The sequence below is a fragment of the Onychostruthus taczanowskii genome, unplaced genomic scaffold (assembly GCF_017590055.1).
Source record: "Onychostruthus taczanowskii isolate IOZ18803 unplaced genomic scaffold, ASM1759005v1 scaffold3, whole genome shotgun sequence".
Taxonomy (NCBI): Eukaryota; Metazoa; Chordata; class Aves; order Passeriformes; family Passeridae; genus Onychostruthus; species Onychostruthus taczanowskii.
In genome coordinates this window covers 9,852,836-9,874,132 of record NW_024500349.1, presented here as the reverse complement: position 1 = coordinate 9,874,132, position 21,297 = coordinate 9,852,836, and the positions used below count along the sequence as shown (strand labels likewise).

Genomic DNA, 21,297 nt, shown 5'->3' with positions numbered 1-21,297 from the left:
CCACACTACAAAAACCATGCCACACAAACCCAACCCAGTGCTCTCCTATCTCTGCCCAATAATATGAAAGGAAAAATTCCAGGTCCTAGGTGCTCCCAAGAGCACAAGCGAGCAAATCCAATGCTTTAACAAACAAGTTTCTTGGACTATGTTACACATATGTTACATGCACAAAACCAACTAGGAATGACAGTAAACTCTTCAGTAGTATTTGTGCTGTTAAGTTGGCCAGAAAGCAAAGATACCCTTTACACTTTATGGCTGATCTTGTAATAATCTTTCATGACCCAATGATATATAACTTTTTTTTTCCTTTTTGATACTATCCTATGCATATAGCAAGAAGCTTTTGAATAAGAAAAGTTGGACTTCAAGAACTTACCCTCCTAAACAAGATCATTCAATACAGATTTTAGTAACTTCAAACAAGAGTTCTTCTGCTTCTCTTAAACGCAAATTCACATTATTTAGCTGGAAAAGATCACTTCCAAGTCCTACTACTAAAGCAGCAACTGAAAAAAGGTGTGAATTTCTAGGGAGAACATTCCCTAGAAATCTCACTTAAAGAGAGTGCAATTTTTGCCATAATTCTTAAATTTATTTACAATTTTAAATATTTTATACACCTCAATTTACATACTAGGGAACTAGGTATTACATCTTATAGCAATTTACAGTGAATAAGAAGAAAACCAATGTGCGTAATTAAAATTAACCTTTATTACTCCAAAAACAGATGTCAAATATGCAGTATACTTCTGTTTCTATTGGCATATTTCCAAAATACATGTACAACTGTAACTAGTCAGCCTAGAACATTTCCTATACCGTTTTATAATATTTGGACATTCTCCCACACTGAGCAGGATGCCATTATAGTAAGTTGACAAAAAGAGGCAAAAAAGAAAGTTGATCTTGTCTTGAAGGGGGGGGGGGGGGGGGAGAGTGGGCTGGGGGGGGGGAAAGCATGTGCTCTTACTAAAAAAAACTAGGTTATAATCAAGCATTACACTCAGAAAATTCTAAAATACTATGTTACTTCTAGTTTTAGGTGTTGCTATCAGTTTCCATTCACATGTCTTGGCACCAGCCCAACTATTTTCATGTCCAAAAAAAGGTAACCCTCAATATTAGTATGCTGATACTTGCCCTCTCTGCAACAGAAGCTTGTAATCCCACAACACTACAACTGATTGTGCAGAAGGATTATGATCAATATGTTATTCCTAACATCCAGTTCCATGAGATCAGAGGAATACTGGCATATAGTTGCTAGCCATCACTTCCACTTGATTGGAACTAGTCTTGTTTTCCAAACCTTTTTTGTATTTTCTTAGAATTTCCCAAGGTTTCTGTAAGGGTTGAAAGAAAAGGTTTTATTTCCCTACTTCTACCAAGAACAGAACTAGGAATGTTATTTGAAACAACACATGCTTCAAATATTTTCTGAATTACTCTTCAGTGAGTGATGTTGTCTCCTTCAAAGAGATTATCTGTTGGATTATCAAACGCCATACATAGTACTAATATAAACTAGTTCTGTAGAATCTCCAGCAGTGTAAAAGCACTGTCAAAGCACTGTCATCTGCCTACTGCAGTAATAAAAAATTTAAGAAACTTGTCAGCAGCACATCAGAGGTCACAGGTATTTCTCTTATCCCTGCTACGGTTCTACCCAAAACATGGTCCAAAGAGGCTTAAACACATTTAGCCTGTTGTTGCAATTTCTCTCCCAGCCATACATGTGTGTATCCTAACCCCAAGAGTACTGGATACATGACCACTAACATTTTTGTCTAGCATGGTGCTCCCACAATGTAGCTTGTTCATTCTTTGAGATGTTTTGTTTTGTCACATTTCCAAATAAGAAGTCTTTAACAGCGGTCTCTAACCTCAAACAGTACGAGCAATAGCTACATGACATACTATTGCTTTACATCTCAGTCTGTCACTCTCCGTAACACCCCAGAGCACATATTGTGAGGTATAACTTCAAACACACATGTAGCAGCACAGCCCAGGCAGCTGTGCCAACACACACCAGTGGATCTGCATGTTTTTCTGCTCAGCTTCAACACATTTGATTGAATCAAAATGCTGAATTCAACCCTGAGATTTATCCTTCTGAATAACTTCTTGTGCGAAGAGTATAAAGAGCAGAGGATGAGGAACTTGCTTTATTTTGTGTCTTATTCTGAAGAGACACAACAAATAGATGAGTAACAGAAGCTCACAAGAGACAGACTAATATTAAAGTGACACTAATGCCATACACACATCAGGAAGAGAAAAAAAGGCTATGCTGCATAAAACTACTGCATTGCTAGATGTACATTCTTCAAATTATCAGTTACATATCCCAGAAGTTATCATCTTACTTCTAGTTTTTTCCCCTCTAGAACAATTTGGATTTCTTTGGCATCCAAAGTCTCATATTTCAATAAAGCTTCTGCTAAATTCTTGTGTTCTTTTGCATGAGTCTTCAGGATGTTCTTTGCTCGCTCATAGGAGTCCTAATTGGGAGAACATGTAGAAGGAGATTTTAAGACTTTACAAGAAAAACAACAGCAAGATGCCATTTTAAAAATTGTTTCTAGGTAAACACAGATTGACACAAACATTTAAAGTTGTGCCTTACCATTCAAAGCTAGCACGGCTCCTGATTCACAAAGCTTTAAAATACAGCTGGCAAAATTAATGTAAAGCAACCAAACACTTTATGCCACCTGTGCATTTTGCACAAGTAGGGCTAAAAACAAAGTCATGAGACAAACCTTAGTATTGTTACATACATGTTAGAAAAGACTTACTAAATTTGAAAATATCCTGGTTTTTATAACAATTTTTTTGCACCATGAGCAAAACTACAGCATTCAGAGATTTTCTTCAAAAGACAAGCATTTTTAAATATTTATAAAACTCAAAACCCTACGTAGTTCTAGAAAGCTGAAAGCTACCAGCTACACTAAGTCACCAGTTGCTGCAAGCAGATGTGCACTGCCAGCATTACCAGCTTCAACTTTTAGTTCTACCCTGGTAGTCCTCACAAGGCCAAGTCAGTTCAAAAACAACTACAGCAAAAGTGTCACTCATTTAAATGTTACAACACAAGTAATTCTCCTGCCTGTACCAAACTAAGTCAGATTACCAGAACAGTGATCAGGAAGTTCAGTGATTATCAAATGTTACAAATTTCCCCAAGCATCTGACACTGATCACTGTGAAGAACAGGATACTGGAGGTAACATGTGATCTGATATGGCCATTCCTGTGATTTTATACAAAATTACTTATCTTGGGAGTTATGAAATGTGAAAGTAACATAAAACATCCACATCTGTTCTAAAACAATTTGTAGCCATACTTTTCCTGTGAATTGAATAGGAAAAATATAAATCCTGACCAATTATAAGAGAAGTGTTAAACAGTATATTGAAGAGCCCAACACCACCAACTTGATTTACACTACTCGTGCATGACAATCACCAAAAAGTTCTGATATGCAGAGATTCAAAGTTGCAGCTATATTAAATACTTGGGAGTACTTCCATCCACTGGTGTATTTTCACCAGTATACATTACTTAAATGAAGTAACCAATCAAGCAGGTGTTCAATTCATCTCAGAAGAATGAGTGGAGGGGGAGAGGCTCTTACCCGCAAAAGCGTCCTCACTTCCTGCTCAATTGCAGACTGGGTTTCTGGGCTGACTTTCCCTGTATCAGTGTAGGTCATAACACCAAGCTAAACAATAACAAAAATATCTTTATCTTGCTACTGTTGCAGTCATACACATAAAACTCTCTACGAGTTTCAGCACATGTTGCTTCTGCATGCAAACAAAATCATAAGTCAAATGCCTGCTGAAGTGCTCTAAGTGGAAGCAAAACAAGAAGCCTATTCATCGGCTGCAGAATTCTGTTTCAATAGGTCACAGTACATATCCTAATTAGGTGCTTTCTTACTTAAAAACCAAAACAAAATGCCTAGACTACTAATACTTGATGGACAATCAACATGACTAAAGAAGCTTCTAAAGAAAGTCTAGAAAACTCACTGTTGTTACCACCTTCGCCCTCCCAGACTCAGAATTATCCTCAATTCCAAAATGTCTGGCTTTATTTTAACTATTTCCTGAGGATATTTGTGATTTTCAAGGCAATTTTGAAGTGAAATCCTGCGAGGTAATTTTTTTAACTGTCAATATACAGGTTTTCTAGTTGAGCTCTCTATAGCAGACCAGGTCATGAGGCTTACTCTTTTTGTGATGACTACTTACCCTAATCTCAGAGATCACTGACAGACAAACAGGCTTTAGCTAGAGAACAGAACTTGGTTTTGCTCCATATAAATATTAAAGGATTGATGATACTACCTTCTCACTCATTCCAAATCGAGTCACCATCAGTTTTGCAATTTTGGTAGCATTGTCAAAATCACTGGAAGCACCTAGAGAGCAGGCAGATCTAAGTTACATTACTGAAACCACATTAAACATGCCAATCCACATCCTTGATCAAACACTCTTTTAACTACCAATTAGCTGACCTGTTGTGATGTGATCACTTCCAAATATGAGCTCTTCTGCTACTCTTCCTCCCATACAGACATCCATCTGTGCGAGCAACTGGGATCTAGTTTCACTCCATCTGTCATTTTCTGGGAGCAAAGATACCTGTAGGATACAGAACTGTGGTCAGCTAACAAAAACTGAAGAAGTACTGAAGTAATCTCAAAAATATTCTTGTTCATATCTGAAGCAGATAAAGATTTTATGTATGACTTTGCATGTTCTGGCCTGCCTCTAGTATATGCATTTATCAGGACTGCTTGGAGGTGCTCAGCTGAACCACTGAAACAGCCTCCTCAGACCCTGAGCACCCCATCAATGTGAGCAACTTACACCTACTGCCACAAGAAACAGAACAAATCAACTTGCCCAGAGGATTCAGACCAATGGTTTTCATTAACTGAACACATTAACTTGAAAACGTTCAACAGGAACAGACATAATAGAAATATGTTTCTGTTCAAATGCTTGGTAGATACAGGCAAAACAGAAAACCTTATGGACATCTATGCAAAAAAACAAAACAGGTAACCAGTGAAGCTTAAAAAAGCCAAGCTGGACAAAGAACAACCTGATAAAGGATGTGTTAAAAGTGTTAAAAGTACAGTTGAGCTTCTACCCACCAGACCTTTAGATGTTCTTCAAAATTTTGCTGTTGGGTTCTATTTCAACTGCAGCAGAATCAAAGTTACTTACATTTCTCTTTCCTTGTGCATGTGAACTGTTACACCAGTGCACAATCATTTATTAAAAAACTAATAAAGAAAGCTTTTTATCACACAGAAAAGATGACCTTGGGTTTTCCAAGATACTGCTCATAACTGAGTATTTCCACAGACTACAATATTCATTAACATAATCACAGCACATAGCATTGTTACAAATTCTTCTACACCACCAAAACAAAAATAAAACTAAATAAAGAAGTATTAATAAACTAAATAAAACTTTAAAATACTAAAAAATGGATGAAGAAACACTCACATGTCCCAGTGTTGTTCCTCGTGTCATGATTGTGGCCTTGTTGATCGGCATGGCATCCTTGGTGTAATAGGCAATGATAGCATGTCCAGACTCATGGTAAGCTGTGATGGTTTTGTTCTTCTCATCAATTTCTACACTTCTACGCTCAGGTCCTTAAACAGAGGAACATTAAATTAACCTTTCTGTACAGCTGGCCACCACAGATTACATAAACTCACATAATGCACACATTACATAAACTCAAAGAGGGCACAAAGCAGCCAAGGAACAGCATGTGATCAAAGGGAACTAACGCTTAAGTGCAAAATGTTTACAAGTCAGATTTTAGTGTCTAAAAAATGGACCCAAACATATTCTACAGACAAGTTGCTTTTAAAGTAGTAGATTTAAAATGCAGTCTAAGTATCTGAGAAAACTCCATTTCTTCTCTCAAGCATGAATAGACCAGATTTAAGTTCAATAGAAACTCCAGATTTCTGGTCATCGGTAGGGGAAGGATAAGAAATCAAGCCTGTGTCTCCCTCCAGGCTGAAGTACGCCATGCAGCGTTTTTAATTTTCAAAATTACATGAAATTTTAAAAAATGTATTCCACACTAGATTTTACATACTACTCTCTGGTCTCAAAAGGTTCTATTTAGAAATAACTTAATAGGAAACTTTATTTGTTAAAAAAAATCCAAACAAATAAAGAAATCCCCCCCAACTATAAAAAAACTAAACCAAACATAAAAAAGAAACAAAAACAAACAAGCAAAAAAAAGCCATAGTGCAACAATCTGAAAAACAACTCCATAAAAACTTCTCTATTCTCCTGTAAAAGTCCTTATCACACAAGAAAAGCTCTGTGTATTGTAATATACATTAATGTCTTTAGTATAAAATCCTACCCATTAGAATTTTATCCTTGGAGAATTCTAGTTCCTTCATGGTTACCATGTCTTTTCCATCAACAGCTGCCTTTAAGGCAGCTTGATTTACAAGATTTTCAAGCTCTGCTCCAGAAAATCCTACTGTGCCTCGTGCAATTATTTCTGGATCAACAGCTGTAGGGGAAGAAAAAAAACTAAAGCAAAACCATTTTTTTTATTAGAGTCCATATTGCTCCTGAAATTTTAAGCAAGAATCATATTCTACTAAAAATTATGCATTAAACAAAACAAAAATAACAAACAAACCAATCAGTTTTAAAATAAATTAAGCCTAATTCTCAAGACACTGTGAACTCTTAGGGACTAGAAACACAACATATGAGATAATTTTTGTGTTCTTCATTGATGCTGTAAAGCCACAACTGCCAACTGAATAAAGGACTAATATGAGGGGGTTGATCCAGCATAAAAACTGTTACACAAAAAGATACTACAGTAAAATATTTACTTACATGGGTCATACTTGATTTTATTAAGGTACCACTTCAGAATTTCCGTGCGACCTCTTACATCAGGCTTGGGAACAGTAACTTGCATATCAAAGCGACCAGGACGTATTAGAGCACTAAGGGAAGTGACAGTTTAGTACATTGACTCAAGTTTACTAATGTATATCAAGGAACAAAAATCCACTGCTGTTTCCACAGATACCTACACATATGCCAAGAATATGTTTTTCTTATCTGCTTGTAAAAAGACATGAAAGGTATTTATTGACAACTAATTTTAAAGGCATTTTTGCATTTGAAAATTTTGCATTGTGAACAAGGAATGCAGCTTATCAATTCAGCTGAAAAACTTCCTAAAATTTCAAATGTTTAGAAACATATTAATTATTTCTCCATATTTAACTCTGCAACCTATTAAATGCCAAAACCCAGTCAACACACATCCTTTTTAAGAGGGAAAACTCCAGCTATGACACTGTAATACTTGAAGATTATCACAAGCAACTTTGGTTTCATTGCAGGGTTTTTTTGCTACATGGTCTGTAAAACAAGCAATGAATTATACTCACTTGTCTAATGCTTCAGGGAAGTTTGTGGCACCAATAATAACAACACCTTCATTTGGTTTAAAGCTGTGTGAAAAACAAGGTGTGAGTTATTTTTTTCTGGACACAGAATTTACAACTTTGTCAATAACTACTGTTACTGACTTCATTGGCCAGTCAAAAACATGCTTTCACACTACAACATATGATCCAAGAATGACCACGTTTAACTCAGCAACTGGTTAAAAACATGTTCTAATCTCTGTGTTGAGCTTCTTCCTTTAGATATATAACTAGGCTAAAAAAACTGAGAAATTATTTAAAATAAACGACAGCTATTGTGCAAATACAGCTCAAAAGCTTCTATATTCTTTACAGTAAGTCCATTAATGCTACTGTTGGCAGTACTAGAAAATAGCCATAAAAGCATATTAAATATATATCCTTTAAAGCATTACAAAAAATTACACAAAACTTCAAAGCTGTCAAGAAGAAAAAGTTCACCCACATATCCAAAATACCAGTCAGTCAAGGACCTTCTTGCCCTTCATGCCCTCAGAATTCATATATTTACCCATCCATTTCAGCAAGGAGTTGATTAATGGTCTGTCTTGAATAGGGGTGCATTGGAGATTCAATTCTCTTCCCACCAACAGAGTCCAATTCATCAATGAAAATAACACAAGGAGCATTTGCTTTTGCTTCCCCTGACAAAAGGAAAATAGCAGAAGGAACCTTAAACCACACAAAGGAACAGACAGTCTCTGTTTTGAGAATCTGAACAGGTAGCTCAGGATTCTACTGTTTCTATTTTTCTTGGATTATAAAGTGTTCTATTAGGCATCACAAAAACTGTCTTGCTTTTAGCCTAAAAAAAAAGGAAATAGAATCTTAATTCTCTTTATCTTGCCATTTCAAAAACATATTTCCTCATCAGCTTATTCTTATCAGGCTACAAGAAATCACTAGTAAAATATACTATGAAATTGTCATATTTTGTATGAACTTCTTACAAGAGTTTATTTTATAGGCTTGGGTAGAGAATACTTGCCTATTAAAACACAATATAAAATGTGATGGGTCTCAACACTAACTTACTTTAATAGAACTTGCTTGTTAATTTACAATGAAAGGTTCACACTAAAATTTACAGGTACTAAAACACAAAAGAAAAATGCTGTAATAAACATGAAGACCATCAATTGGTACATGCATTGCAGGATGCAATTTGTGTCACCTCCCCAGACATTTCTGTAACATTAATATTAATACACCAGTCAGGAATCTACACTTCTGTAGTCAACAGAAGGAAATGAATTTTTAAAGTACTACATGTACTGTATTTTGCACCCCATCCATGAAAACTCACATTTTTTTCTACAAATGCAAACCACTTCATACACTGTATATATTTGACCCTATCAATCTTTCATTTAAGAGAGAAACTGGATTTTCTCCTCCCCAATAATATTTCCACACTTAAAATAGGAAGTCTCTTCTGTGAAAGCTATAAATCTAAACATTAGTTTTGAAAGTTTTGTTATCCTGCCCTTTATTCTGAACCTGTTGATGGGTCTGAGAAAGGAAATCTCAGCTTATTACCATGCCATGATGCCATAAACCTTTAATTCAGAGTAAAAAAAATCTAAATATGAGGGCAGTAATTGAGAAGGTTAACACAATTTTTTTATCTTACATCTACAATTAAAATTTACTACAATTTATATATGACTAAGTAAGTTACAATTTCAAATATTCAATTTAGTCTATAGAGCATTACATTTCTAATTAAATTACTACTTCTCTCTGGGACCATTGTAAATCAGTTATAAGTTTAGCTACAATTTCATGTGATGGGTAGGAAGATTCTATAATTAACTGATGCTCACAGAATTGTGACATTTACCCACACAATTAAAGCTTTATTTGTCGCATACACTACTACTTTCCAGTAACCAGAACTGTAACTAATCAAGCCATGTAAACAACACTGAGTACTTCCTCTTCCAAGTGCACAGATTTCAAAGCCAGGAATATTTAACTTACTGAACAGGCTTCGGATGCGACTGGCTCCCACACCAACGAACATCTCATCGAACTCCGACCCGGAGGCGTAATAGAAGGGAACATCAGCCTCACCGGCCACAGCCCGCGCCAGAAGCGTCTTGCCAGTACCAGGCGGTCCAACTAACAAAATGCCTAGAAGGCAAACAAAAAACCCAACAAAACCACCACATCCACCACAGTCTTCTTATATGAGTAGTTTCTTCCATGCATTAGAAGAAATAATGTACGCTTGACTCCCAAAAGCTGTTAAGATCCCATTTCAGGTACTGCTCATTACTGCCAGTCTGAAGGAGCTTCCTGGAACTAATCTAGATACAATTTGATCCATATTTAAACAACAACAAAGACTTGTAAGACCATCAAAACAGAAACCTGAAGTATTCTGCAGATTTACTGTTGAATTTAGCAGCTGAATTCCTAACAGTGTTTGCTTCACACTGACATTTTCCTGGCTGTTTCTGTAGAATCCTTTTTTTTTTTTTTTTTTTTTTAATTAAATCCTTCCAAGTCACCGTCTTGAAACAGTGTAGAGCACTAAGAGGAAACAGATTCTCAGGTCTACACATTTCAGATTTATGTGGATTTCCACTATGATCTCAATCATCCTTTCACATGAAAATTCCTTCTGAACTATCTCAAGCCATTAGGAAGCACTAAAGGTGCTAAAAGCCATAAGGAAGAAATAAAGGCCTTTTAAGAGTTCAGTTAATAAACCCTCCTGCTTTACAGGACAAAATACTACTGTTTATTAGTTCAATAACTGAAGAAGGCACAGTAAATTTTGTCTAACACCAAAATTTTAATTTACATTATACATGAAGAAATAGTAAGAAACTAGGCTGTAAAGTACAGTACAGAACACACCTCACAGCTATGGCTACATAGGTTTTTAACTTTTGCTGAGCAATTATTCTTACCTTTTGGAAGTTTACCTCCTAATACAGTAAATTTGTGGGGGTTTTTCAGAAATTCCACAACTTCTTGCAATTCCTGCTTAGCTTCTTCAACCTACACATGAAAAACATGCCACAAATATAACTAAGCATTTATAAAATACTGCATGTTTTTGTACATAAGTTTTCTATTATAGATTTAGTCCCTAACTGTGTATTGATGAAAAATACAAACAGAAAAAGATTAAAGTTCAAGACCAGATGTGACCAAAGAAATAAACACAAAATCAAAAATTCCAAATCAAAATATTATTCTTTTTAATTCAAAGAAAAACTGAACAGAAAAAATAGAGGTATCCCATCAGGAGTGACATGCCCACTTCTTTCTGGGAATCTCCATATTTCCTGTCCTAATAACACTGCCTGAAAGAGATGGTACTAAGAGACAAACGATCAATGGCATCATCATCTTCATATGCCAATTAACTTCTGCAAACTGTAGATCAATATTGATATTTATGGCCTGCCATTTGCTATTATAGTCTTTAAAAATGTTATTCAACCAGTAGAGTGCACCTTTTATAAGGTATTAAATTCCACAAAAACAAAGTAGAAAAAGAGTGGTTAAAACCTTCCTTCACCTTGCAGTGGTCAATGCACATAAAGCTTCACTTCATACCAAGAAATTTCTTGAACAGAGTAAGACATTCATAATGATTAGTTAATCATCAGACTCACAATGATTACTTAAAACAAGAACTTGCACACATTTTACTTTTGATCTTACCCCTTTAACATGTTCGAAGGTGACATTTTTCAGCTGGATTGGATCAACTGCTGCATCAAAGATACTTGATGTTCGAAAGCGTACTAAGAGCAAACAGCAGATGACGAACAACAGATTTACACACAAAGTCATTTCATTGCAAGACTTAGTGCTGCACCTCAACACATGCCACTAAGATACTGACCTTACACCTGCCCTTTTGACAGGGCACGTGTTCATTTACAGCTGTCCAGCAAGAATAAGATTTATGTTTCAAAAAAATCTTTAAAATATTTGCAATTAATTCAGTGATATGCTTGTTAGTCATGTGTAGTACAGAAAGCTCCTCATTCATAAGCACGTACACAAAGCCAGAACTTCTCCCTCAATGTTTCTATACATATCCTAACTTTCTTGAGACCCAGGTGATAACTTAGCATCAAGTTGAACTTCTCCAGTTACGTTACTTTTTGATTGTTCCACTATTTCCAACACATTTCTCAAGATGGCAATTTAGCAATGCAAGTTTCTAGTTGCTATAAACTAGGCTGTGATTACAGATTGAAAATTCAAACCATCTTGCCTACAGCTGATCTAGATAACACATCATCTAAATTGAAAGTCAAATACCTAAATGATGACCAGTCTGACTTCTCTGGTTCCATGTAACTGCTTCACCAAAAGAAATAAAGTAATTATACTGACACAGAACATTTTTGTCTTCGTAAGCGTTTTGTCACACTGTCATCTGAAAGGCTGTAGCCAGAAGCAGTGAATAACTCTTAGGATAACTTTTCAGTGTACTAATAAAACCAAGCACAATATCAAAATATATTTAATTTATGCTAAACCTGCTGGAAGAAACAACACAAGTGAAACAGTGTGGAAAAAAAGTTAACTAACCAGCATCAGAAAAGGAACCTTTCCCAGGTAAAAATGACGAATATATAGCAAGATAAAAACAAAGAACGAAGAGAAAGAAAGAAAGCAAACGTGATCTTCTTAAGGAATCTGTAAAAGAAAATAAAAACATATTTAACATGCGCTAAAATAAACTACTTTCTGATTTTAAAGACAAGATATATGAATTAAAACAACTTACCAAGTGTTTTTTGCAGGAATACCTGAGCTTTCAAAAAGCCTTCTGCAAAACCAGTTTTAAAAGCATCCTGGTGTGCCTCTGGGATGTTTTTTGTTTTCATTAGTGTGTCTAAGTTTTCAACATCAATTCGTCGCTTTCTCAGGATAAAACCCTGCAATGTTTTCCAAAGCAGTGTTAGTATACACCAAGTTTTCATGAACAGTTAACTTACCACCTGGCTAATATGGGTGATAGGAAAAAAATAAAATTACAACAGCATATAATTCACTTGCTACTGGGTTAGTTAGAGGGTACAGGCCAGTAGCTCGAGTGTGGAATCCCCATGGTTTGAGCACAGGCATTTCCATTTTTGCTGAGCAAATCAGTTTTGGAGCCCTTCTGGACCCCAGTTCCAAACTGAAAACACAGCCTAAGACAGATCTGTACACAGCCAGCTTTGTTCACTGTATTCAGTGGGACTTATTAGCTTAAGCTTCTTGCTTTATTTCCAATTGCAAAATATCTTTGCAAGTATTGTTTTGATGGAGCTTAAGCAAATATATCTCATATGCCCTGTCAAATTTCAGAGCAGCAGTGCAGGGAGCTAGCTCTGGTTTTATCTTCATCCACAGTACACCTAGTCCACAGATGAAATAAACCACATATGCCTAGAAGAAGGGAAGAGTTCAAAGATAACACACACAGTTAAATGAAAAGCCTTAGTTAGCCTGACTTCTGCACAATCAGCAATTAGAAGCAAAGAGTACCCAGGTTAACTTGGTTTTGTTACTGCTTTGGATCATTATCTGCTGACTTGAAAATACAAATTCCTGTAGTTAAACTAGATGTATTTCTGCTTCAAGAAATAAATCCTTTGACATTAAGCTATTTTTAGTTTATATTCTGTTTTAGAAACAGAAAATAAATTAATTTGTAGAGTTAAAACCATAGTTATATCTGAAACTGCTCTCCTAAAAATTCAAATAACCTCATTATTGATGATATATGGAACAAATATATGCATTAATAAGAAAAAACAATATACTGCCATTAGCTCAAGTTTTAGAATTAATAAATATTTTCATGCTAGTGGAAGAAAACATCACTGGTAAATTTTAAAGGTTTAGTCAAGAGAAAGAGATGGTTTGAGTAAGCCCAAAACAACTTAATATTACTTGTATTTACCTTCAAAATTGAAGAAAGTGAACTTTTTGTTTCTGTGAATTGATCAGATGTTGACTGCAAACGTCTTGCTCTTGATCTCAGAGTCTTAAAGTTCCGTGTCTGTATGTAAACTTTATGTAGTAAGAATAAACACTAGTTAAAACCTAATCATTACTACCACTACAAAAAAGTCTTAAGAAATTTCTGAAACTATTATATGAAAGAATATGGAATATAATCTTCCCAACATATCCACTGTACTGTAAATGGATAGTTATGTGATCACGAACCCTACTTGTCATCTGACCTTGCAACCAAACTTCTAACTGTTTCACATAAATTTTCATGTTAAAATAATCTAGGTTCATGTTGTAAATTACAGCTAATTGGCCAGCTCAGGGAAGAGGAGACATTCAGACAATTAAATCCAGGCAGGCTGACAAAGATGAAACATTCAGAAGCAAATGCAGAAGGATGGGAATAATGCTTTGTGAGCTCTGCTGGTAAGATGCCCTGAGGAGAACTGGTATGGCTTCATTGTACTGTTAACTTCATTAGTGACAAAAGAAATGAGACCATTTAATCACAGTGAGCTAATGACATCCTGAGTTCTCTCCTACCACATCAGAAACCTTGTGAGGGACATTTTACCACAAGTGAAAAACATTTTTCTTCTCTTACTACTATATTTTAAAATAAACACCAACACCAGTCAATTAGATGGGTTTCACTAAGCTTTTCATTGTTCTAGAACAGCACTTGATCAAAAGAAGTTCTGCAGCTGACCCTTGAGCCCTGCTCAAAAAAGGTCTAACATTTGATCAGGTAGCACTGGACCTTGTCCAGCTCAGTTTTGAAAATCTCCAAGGATTAAGATAACCAAACTTCTCCAGACAATCTGTTTCAAAACTTAGCCATTTGCATTGTGAACATTTTCAAACAGGTTTTATTTTGTTTGCTTTTACTAGGGATTGTTGCCTCTTCTTTGAGGTGCATGTGAGAAGGGTAACTGATATGGCTCCAATAGCAATTGGATCACTCCTTGCCTTTTATTCTGCTAACTAAAACCTCAGATCCTTCAGCTTCCCCCCTGTATAAAATGCTTAAAAATCTGCACCCTTCCTTGTGACTCATTACTGGACTATCTCCATATTGTCAGTATTTCTGTCTGCCACAGGATACAAACATAGATATACCTACAGGTAGCAACAGAAGAACTTAATTTACAAAATACCTGAACTTCCTGAACTGTTCTTTATGTTTTCACTAAGGCCATCAGTCACCAAATGCCTCAGAAAATTCAAATGGATGAGTACTGAATTCAACATATTTATTGATTCCAAAATAGTCAGTTCATCTGTGGTCTTTTGAGATTATGATCCACAAATAATGACATCTTGGAAAACTTAATTCTGGAAATACACTACTCAAGTACAAAAAATAACTTTATGATTTAAAGTGTTAATATTGACCTAAGTCTCTCCTGGAAGCTTACTGGTATTTCCTGAGTGATGCCTCTAGAACAAATCAAAAAATACTTTCACAGAATAGAAATTCTGTAGAGATTAAAACCAGTGTAGTTTAATGCCTTATACCTGGCCAACATCGAACATCTGAACAGAAATTTTGGAGGGGATGAGGATGTTGTCCATACAAACAAGATGAGCGTAAAGCACTGAAAACATCCACAAAACCTGCAAAAAGATACAACAAATTGTAAATACACCCTGTCTTAAATGGCAACTCAACATTACTTCTTGCACAGGTTGTTTTCTTAGTTTTTAAAATATTAATTCTATTTTACTATAGTACTCCAGGCATCTTTAATTAAACAAATTATCAGAACATCTATCAAAGCTTTGAAGCATTTCCAAGTATTTATTTGCTTTCAGGAAATTGTCACTGAGTTTTTGTCAGTTTTTTTTTGATCTCACAACACAATGCAATTTAAAATCTTTTCTCTAATAGCAGCTCTGCAATATTATTCCTTACACTCCTTCTCTCTAACGCAGTACTACATCGACAGTATCTCAAATGCCAGCTATATACTTCTTTTTCTAATACATTCTTAAGCATCTGCAATGGTCTTCCTTCATTTTAGACTAATTCCAACAAAACATCTTCACCTGCAAGGTTATTGGTTATTTCAGCAATGAAATACTCTACATGGAGTGTTAATAGTTTGCTACCTTGAATTCCTTTCTAATTAGTATCTTTGTGTTACATTCCTTCAAGCAAAAAAATTGATAAAAATGTAAACTGGAGATGTCTGTGACATAAGTAGATTAGCAAAATCTAATATCTTGATGAAACACACTGGTGGAAATATTCACAGCTCAGGCTCATCATTAAGAGACAGAGGTGAGCTCAGAAAAGTTTAACAGCAACCAACTTGAAATCCAAAGAAACAATCAGTTGAATTTTCTAAATTTCTCAAGTTTACAGAAACAAGCTATATACAACAAAAAAAAATACATTAATACTCTTTATTAAATATATTGAACTAGAAATCATAATAACTGTATTCACCTTTATAATTTAACTCTCATAAACACTTCACTCAAACATACCATGCTTATTTTCAAAGAAGGACTGAGCAGAGACATACGATGTGTGCCACTGCGAGGAGACTTTGCTTTCTGTACAGTAGCCAGGAAGTAGCCTGTTCACCAACTCTCTGAACTGGTTAGCTTTCAAATCAGATAATCCCAGATCTCTTAAATTTTTAAATACAGACTGAAAAATAGAAATAAATGTTAAAAATTTATGTTAGATTACGCTAGGGGAAAAAATTCCCAGTAGCCCCAGAAGCAGACTGAAAAAACAAACCAAGCAAACCAAAAAACACCACAAAAACCCAGCAATGGAATCACAACACAGTGGTGAGCAGTACAACCCATGCTGATTTCCACGGTTCTGCAGTTACTGAGAAATTCCATGGTTTTCCACCAAAAAAAGTGCTTACAAAACTTGTAAGAAATTAGTTGAAAGAGAAGTGGCAATATCTAATACTACTTGGCACTCTTTTAATTTTCACTGTCAAAAGCAAGAAACACCCAACAATAATGAAAGATATTTTAACAGAAAAATAAAACTGAACGTGGAACTATGGCACTTAATCTCTCAAAAACCTTCACCACATTTTAAGTTACAGTCCCCATTTTCTCACATGCAATAATGACGAAAATTTTGCTAGGACTCAGAATAAAAAGATAATATAGGGTTTATTAACAGAAAACTTGTTGTTACTTTACAGAAAGAACTATTAAACTGGAAATGAAAACAAATCCCTTCCTCATTTGCAAAGTACTACTGAGACAAGTACCAGCTCTTTTTTTAATGAAATACTGTATTTTTGTAGAATCCTTACTGACAAAACACTGACTGACTGCAGTTCTGCCAAAAGGATACATTCTACATGTTAACACCCTGGTTTTTTTAGTCATATTACATTATTTTTAGACCAGTCAAATATTACATTCAATTAAACTGATATTATTCAGATTAGTATCAGTTAAACCATCACTTTTTCAAAAGGTTTTTTTGTACCTCACTCTTCTGAGGATCATGCTCTGGGGAGGTGTCCCTCTGGACAGGCTGTATGGATGCTTTGCTGGCAGAAGTTGTGGAGCTTTTTGGTGAATGAAAGGCATTGATAAGGTGACTCAGAGGAACAGTAGCCTGGAAAAAAAAAGATAAGGACTTAAGCTTGTTTAAACTATTCAAATATACTTCTGTTCCAAACTCTAACTTATAATAGCATATCTTGTACACTGCCTTTTAAATGAGGACTTAATTATAAATCACATGATCTTCAACACCACAGTGTTAGCTGAAACCTCTTTTTAAAGAGAAAAAAAGAGAAAGTTTAAGCATGTATGACAGATTAGAAACTTGTCTTTTCATCTCCAAAGCAATACTTTTAATAACTTGAATTATCTGTACTTTTTCTTGCATTATTATGAGCCATTCCCAAATGTTGCCTTTACGTTTTCTTCCTTGGGATCACACTTTCAGCTTAAGAATCAAAATGAAACTATGCAAAGCACAAGGTCAAATGTGCAGTTCAGCAGCATTCAGCCAACTCCACCTCATGAATCAGTACAGAAGCCCAGGTGCACCACGTATCAGCTCCTCCTCTTGACACGACTACATCTTGTGAACATATGGGACAAACAACCCCAGCAGCTCCAAACCTCCTCACACTCTGTACACGTCACTAGGAAGGAGCTGGGACACAACCCTGGCTACTGGAATGATCCCTGACTGCAATTCCCGATTGAAGCACAAATGGGTATGGCTATCAGCGTCCTCCTGCAAGAACTACCATCTTTGTGTTGGCCAGACAGAAGCTCAAAAGAGACAATGCTGTGAGACATGAAAACTGCTTCATAATTAATTGTACAAAATTGTAATTAGAGTTTGTGGTAAAACCATAAAGCCTCAAGAGGTCAAAGCCAACATCCCAACCACTAAGCGAACTTCCCGTTTGCATTTCCCACTCTGGTGAAATGACACCTCCCCAGAAACATATAAACTCTTCCATTTCACTACTCTAATGAAAGCTTTAAACACATTCTCTACGCGTGAAAAGAACAATCAAATGCCATTGTGGCAACAGACTATCACACGCTAATACAAAACTTAAAAATAAAACTGAAACCGCTGGTTCAGATCAAAGTCCATAAAACACACCAGTCCCATCAGACTCACTGCCTAATTAAAGGTGTCTTCCCGATTGCGTTTGGACTGTTCTGTGCAACAAATTACCGACCGTTTTCCCTCCACTAACTCTTCTAAGTCATTTCCTCTCGGTTTTCACAAGAACCCGTTAAAATTAACAGCACAGTTTAACTGTAGTAACACAAGTCACCACCCTTTGCTTCTGCTACAAAAACAGACACTAGGAAGTGCCATCTAAGGTTATTTCGTCGTTTCAGAATGCTTTCACTGTACCTTCCTCTCTGCCCCATTTATGTATCTTTTTCCCCGATGCGGACCGCGCACCGCCGTAGCCCCCACCCGCTCCTCTCCCCGCTGCGGCCCCGCTGACGCCCAAAGCCCCGGGAACGTGGCAGGCAGGAACTCGGCTCCTCCCGCCGCTGCCCGCAACCCCGGGCCTTCCGAGAGCCCAAAGCCCGGACACGGAGCGATGCCCCGCCGGAGAGCGGGCCCGGGGCGCCCCGCGGGCGAACCGCGCACGGCACCGGGCCGGAGCGCCCCGCCAGCCCCTCACCTGGGGCTGCACGGTGGAGAAGGAAAACATCCTGCCGGCGGGGCCGGCGGCGGCCGCAGGCGCCTCTTCCGCCTCGCAGCCCAGCCGCAGGAGCCCGCCCGCTGTGGCCGCCGGCGGCTGACGAGGCCCCGCGGCTCCGCTCCGGGAAATGTCCGCCCCGCGGCCGCGCCGACCGGGCCGAGCCGCCCCGGAAGCGGCGGCAGCACAAAGAGCTTCCGGGCCGCTGCCCCGCGCAGCCGCCGCCTCGAGGCGCAGGCGGAAGAGGGGAGCGGGGCGGGCGGGACCGCGCGGGGGACGCGCTCTCGGGCGGCGGCGGTGCAGCTGCCAGAGGGTCCTGCCCCTGCTCGGTGTCATCGCCCCCGGGTGGTGTCCGGAACGCGGGTCGTTAACCGGCGCGCACCGCCAATTCACACACCCAGGCGAGACATTTCTAATTCTTATTCTAGTTTGCACCAAATAGGGACATAGGTGGTGACCCACGAAAGGCTGGCTTACCAATTATAAAACCTGACACTATACGTTTTAACAACGACATCAACATTCATTGGCTACAAATTACATAAGTCTTTTGTTAACTTAGATTTCAACCCCGTATTTGTTAGCTATAGATCTCCCTTCTCATGCTAATCAGTGTGTAGGTACAGTTCTTCCTTCCATTTGAGTCTGGGATCCGTTTTGAGAAGGTGGTCAGGGTCTCCTACTGCCAGAATTACCCTTCCCAGTTACTGCTCAGTCCTGACTTCAGTCCTGGTGACTCTTGTCCAGACAGCCCATTTGTCTTGGGAGTGTCTTTCCTTAAAACAAAACATTAGCCAAGTGTGTGATGTTTCTAAAGCAATGGAGGATAGGGAGGTGATTCGAGACAGCCAGCACAGCTCCACCAAGGGAAAATCCGACCAACAAGTGGCCTAGGATGGAGTAAATGTATCAGGGAATAAGGGAAGGGCTACAGATGTCATTTATCTAGACTTCCATAAAGGAAATTTTTGTGGGGGTTTATTATCGTTTTCTTTTTTTCACCCGACCACTGCACCTGACAGAAAGTGCTACCCCACACCAACTGCTCTGGATGAGCACAGCCCCACTGCTGCCTCCCCCTGCCTTTGTGTACATCTCTGCTGTTTTCCACTAGCACTCTCTTGATCAAAGTCATGTAGCTCAGCTTGCTGATTCGGCAGAAACCTCACCTGACAACAGCAAAAAAAATCTAAAAGGTGATGAACATTTACCTAGATCCACTCCATGAAGCAGCTTTCCACTTAGCTATGCAATGGCTCATGCTGCCTCGAGGGAAGAGCGGGAAGGTGTTGCCCTCTCTGCAGTGAGCTCAGGCTGTAGTGGAATGCACGCTCCCGAGCACTATCGTTGCTGGCATGCCCTGATGTCTGCCCAGGCTGCCAGCACAAGAACCACCCCCCTACTTTCTCTCAGCTGGATTTTTCCTCTGGCATTGCAGCCCGTGAGACACATCTAAACTAAAGTGGCAGAGTTAAATGACAAACACAAACAAGGATAAATTATATTTAATAGCATTACAAAAAGCTAACTTAAAACATGTTTTCTGCATTTGCTTATTAAATTGCAGGTATTGCTGGGATCTGTGGGATAGCAGGTCACCTTCACAAGTCACAAGCAAGGTCTCTCTGAGCAGGGTCAGATTGTAAATTATGTATCTTGGAGCAAAACAAGGGCCTAATAACTAATCTGCTGTGTGAAAGGACACCCACTGTTGTGCAGCAATAGCTCTTTGCTGATGCATAGACTGCAATTATGATCAGTGTGAACAAAACATGAACAGCCATGTACACGTGAAACCAACATAAACAGTAAGGCAAGGGTTAAAAAAGTGACCTAGAACACAGCTGAGAGCAGTAAAATGGTAAACACTGAGGGCTGTGCAGTGTAAACAGAGCAGAAGGCCTGTGCTCTGGGAACAGGAGGATGGCAGCTGGGTCAGTGTAGACTGTGAATGCCATCCCTGCCCCTGCTGTCACAAGAGGGAGGCAGGATGTAGCCATGGAGATACCCAAAATAAGGAAACAAATTGTGGAACAACCCTGCCTAAGATAAATAGCAGATGAAGTAACCAAGAATTGGTGGGAAGCAACCGAGTTCATTAATCTAACGCCTGATCAGGACAGACCCGCCCAGGGCGCGCTTTGCCATCGCTGGCCCGGAAAATGATGAGCGCCAGGAGTGAGGGCTGGCCAGGGCGTGTTCTCTGGCAGACAAGCCCTCCTGGCTATGCCATTTTGGACACAGGTCTTGGAGCTATCAAGTATGAAAGTGTGAGAAAATCACAGAAAAACAGAATGTCCTTGAGTTGGAAGGGACGCATCGAGTCCAACTCCTGTCCCTGCAAAGGCCACATTCAAGCCTCCCACGGGAATGGGAGGACAGCACCTGCTCACAGCAAGTTACAACCTAGAGCCAAGTAGTGAAACCTAAGTCCCACCCGAGCAGCGATCAGCCAGCCCAGACGGGCACTGTTTTGTCACGGGCACGTTCTGAGGGCGGCACAGAGGAGCACCCGCCCCCAGCCGCACCATGGCCGGCGCCTCCCGCGGCCGCCCCGCGGGCTCTCGCGAGAGCTCCCGTTGCCGTTGGTGACGG

At 38.3% G+C, this 21,297-nt stretch overlaps 1 protein-coding gene across 1 annotated transcript; it reads right to left on the bottom strand.

Annotated features, from left to right (window-relative positions):
- Window positions 1-945: 945 nt before the first annotated feature.
- YME1L1 (YME1 like 1 ATPase) lies at window positions 946-18,896 on the bottom strand. Its single transcript, XM_041408543.1, has 19 exons — window positions 18,685-18,896; window positions 16,998-17,129; window positions 16,019-16,184; window positions 15,044-15,142; window positions 13,470-13,579; window positions 12,306-12,456; window positions 12,107-12,214; window positions 11,225-11,307; window positions 10,462-10,552; window positions 9,524-9,676; window positions 8,052-8,184; window positions 7,502-7,564; window positions 6,936-7,048; window positions 6,442-6,597; window positions 5,553-5,704; window positions 4,547-4,673; window positions 4,374-4,447; window positions 3,656-3,742; window positions 946-2,513 (listed from the first exon to the last, which is right to left on the bottom strand). Exons 1-19 carry the CDS (start codon window positions 18,712-18,714, stop codon window positions 2,370-2,372), a joined length of 2,172 nt encoding a protein of 723 aa, XP_041264477.1. The 5' UTR covers window positions 18,715-18,896; the 3' UTR covers window positions 946-2,369.
- Window positions 18,897-21,297: the final 2,401 nt, after the last annotated feature.

Coding starts and splice junctions, on each gene's coding strand:
- YME1L1 (XM_041408543.1), bottom strand. CDS start 18,714: ATGTTTTCCTTCTCCACCGTGCAGCCCCAG. Junction 11,308..12,106: donor AGGTTCCTTTTCTGATGCTG/GTTAGTTAACTT, acceptor GTTTGCTCTTAG/TACGCTTTCGAACATCAAGT. Junction 7,565..8,051: donor CTCCTTGCTGAAATGGATGG/GTAAATATATGA, acceptor TTTTTCACACAG/CTTTAAACCAAATGAAGGTG.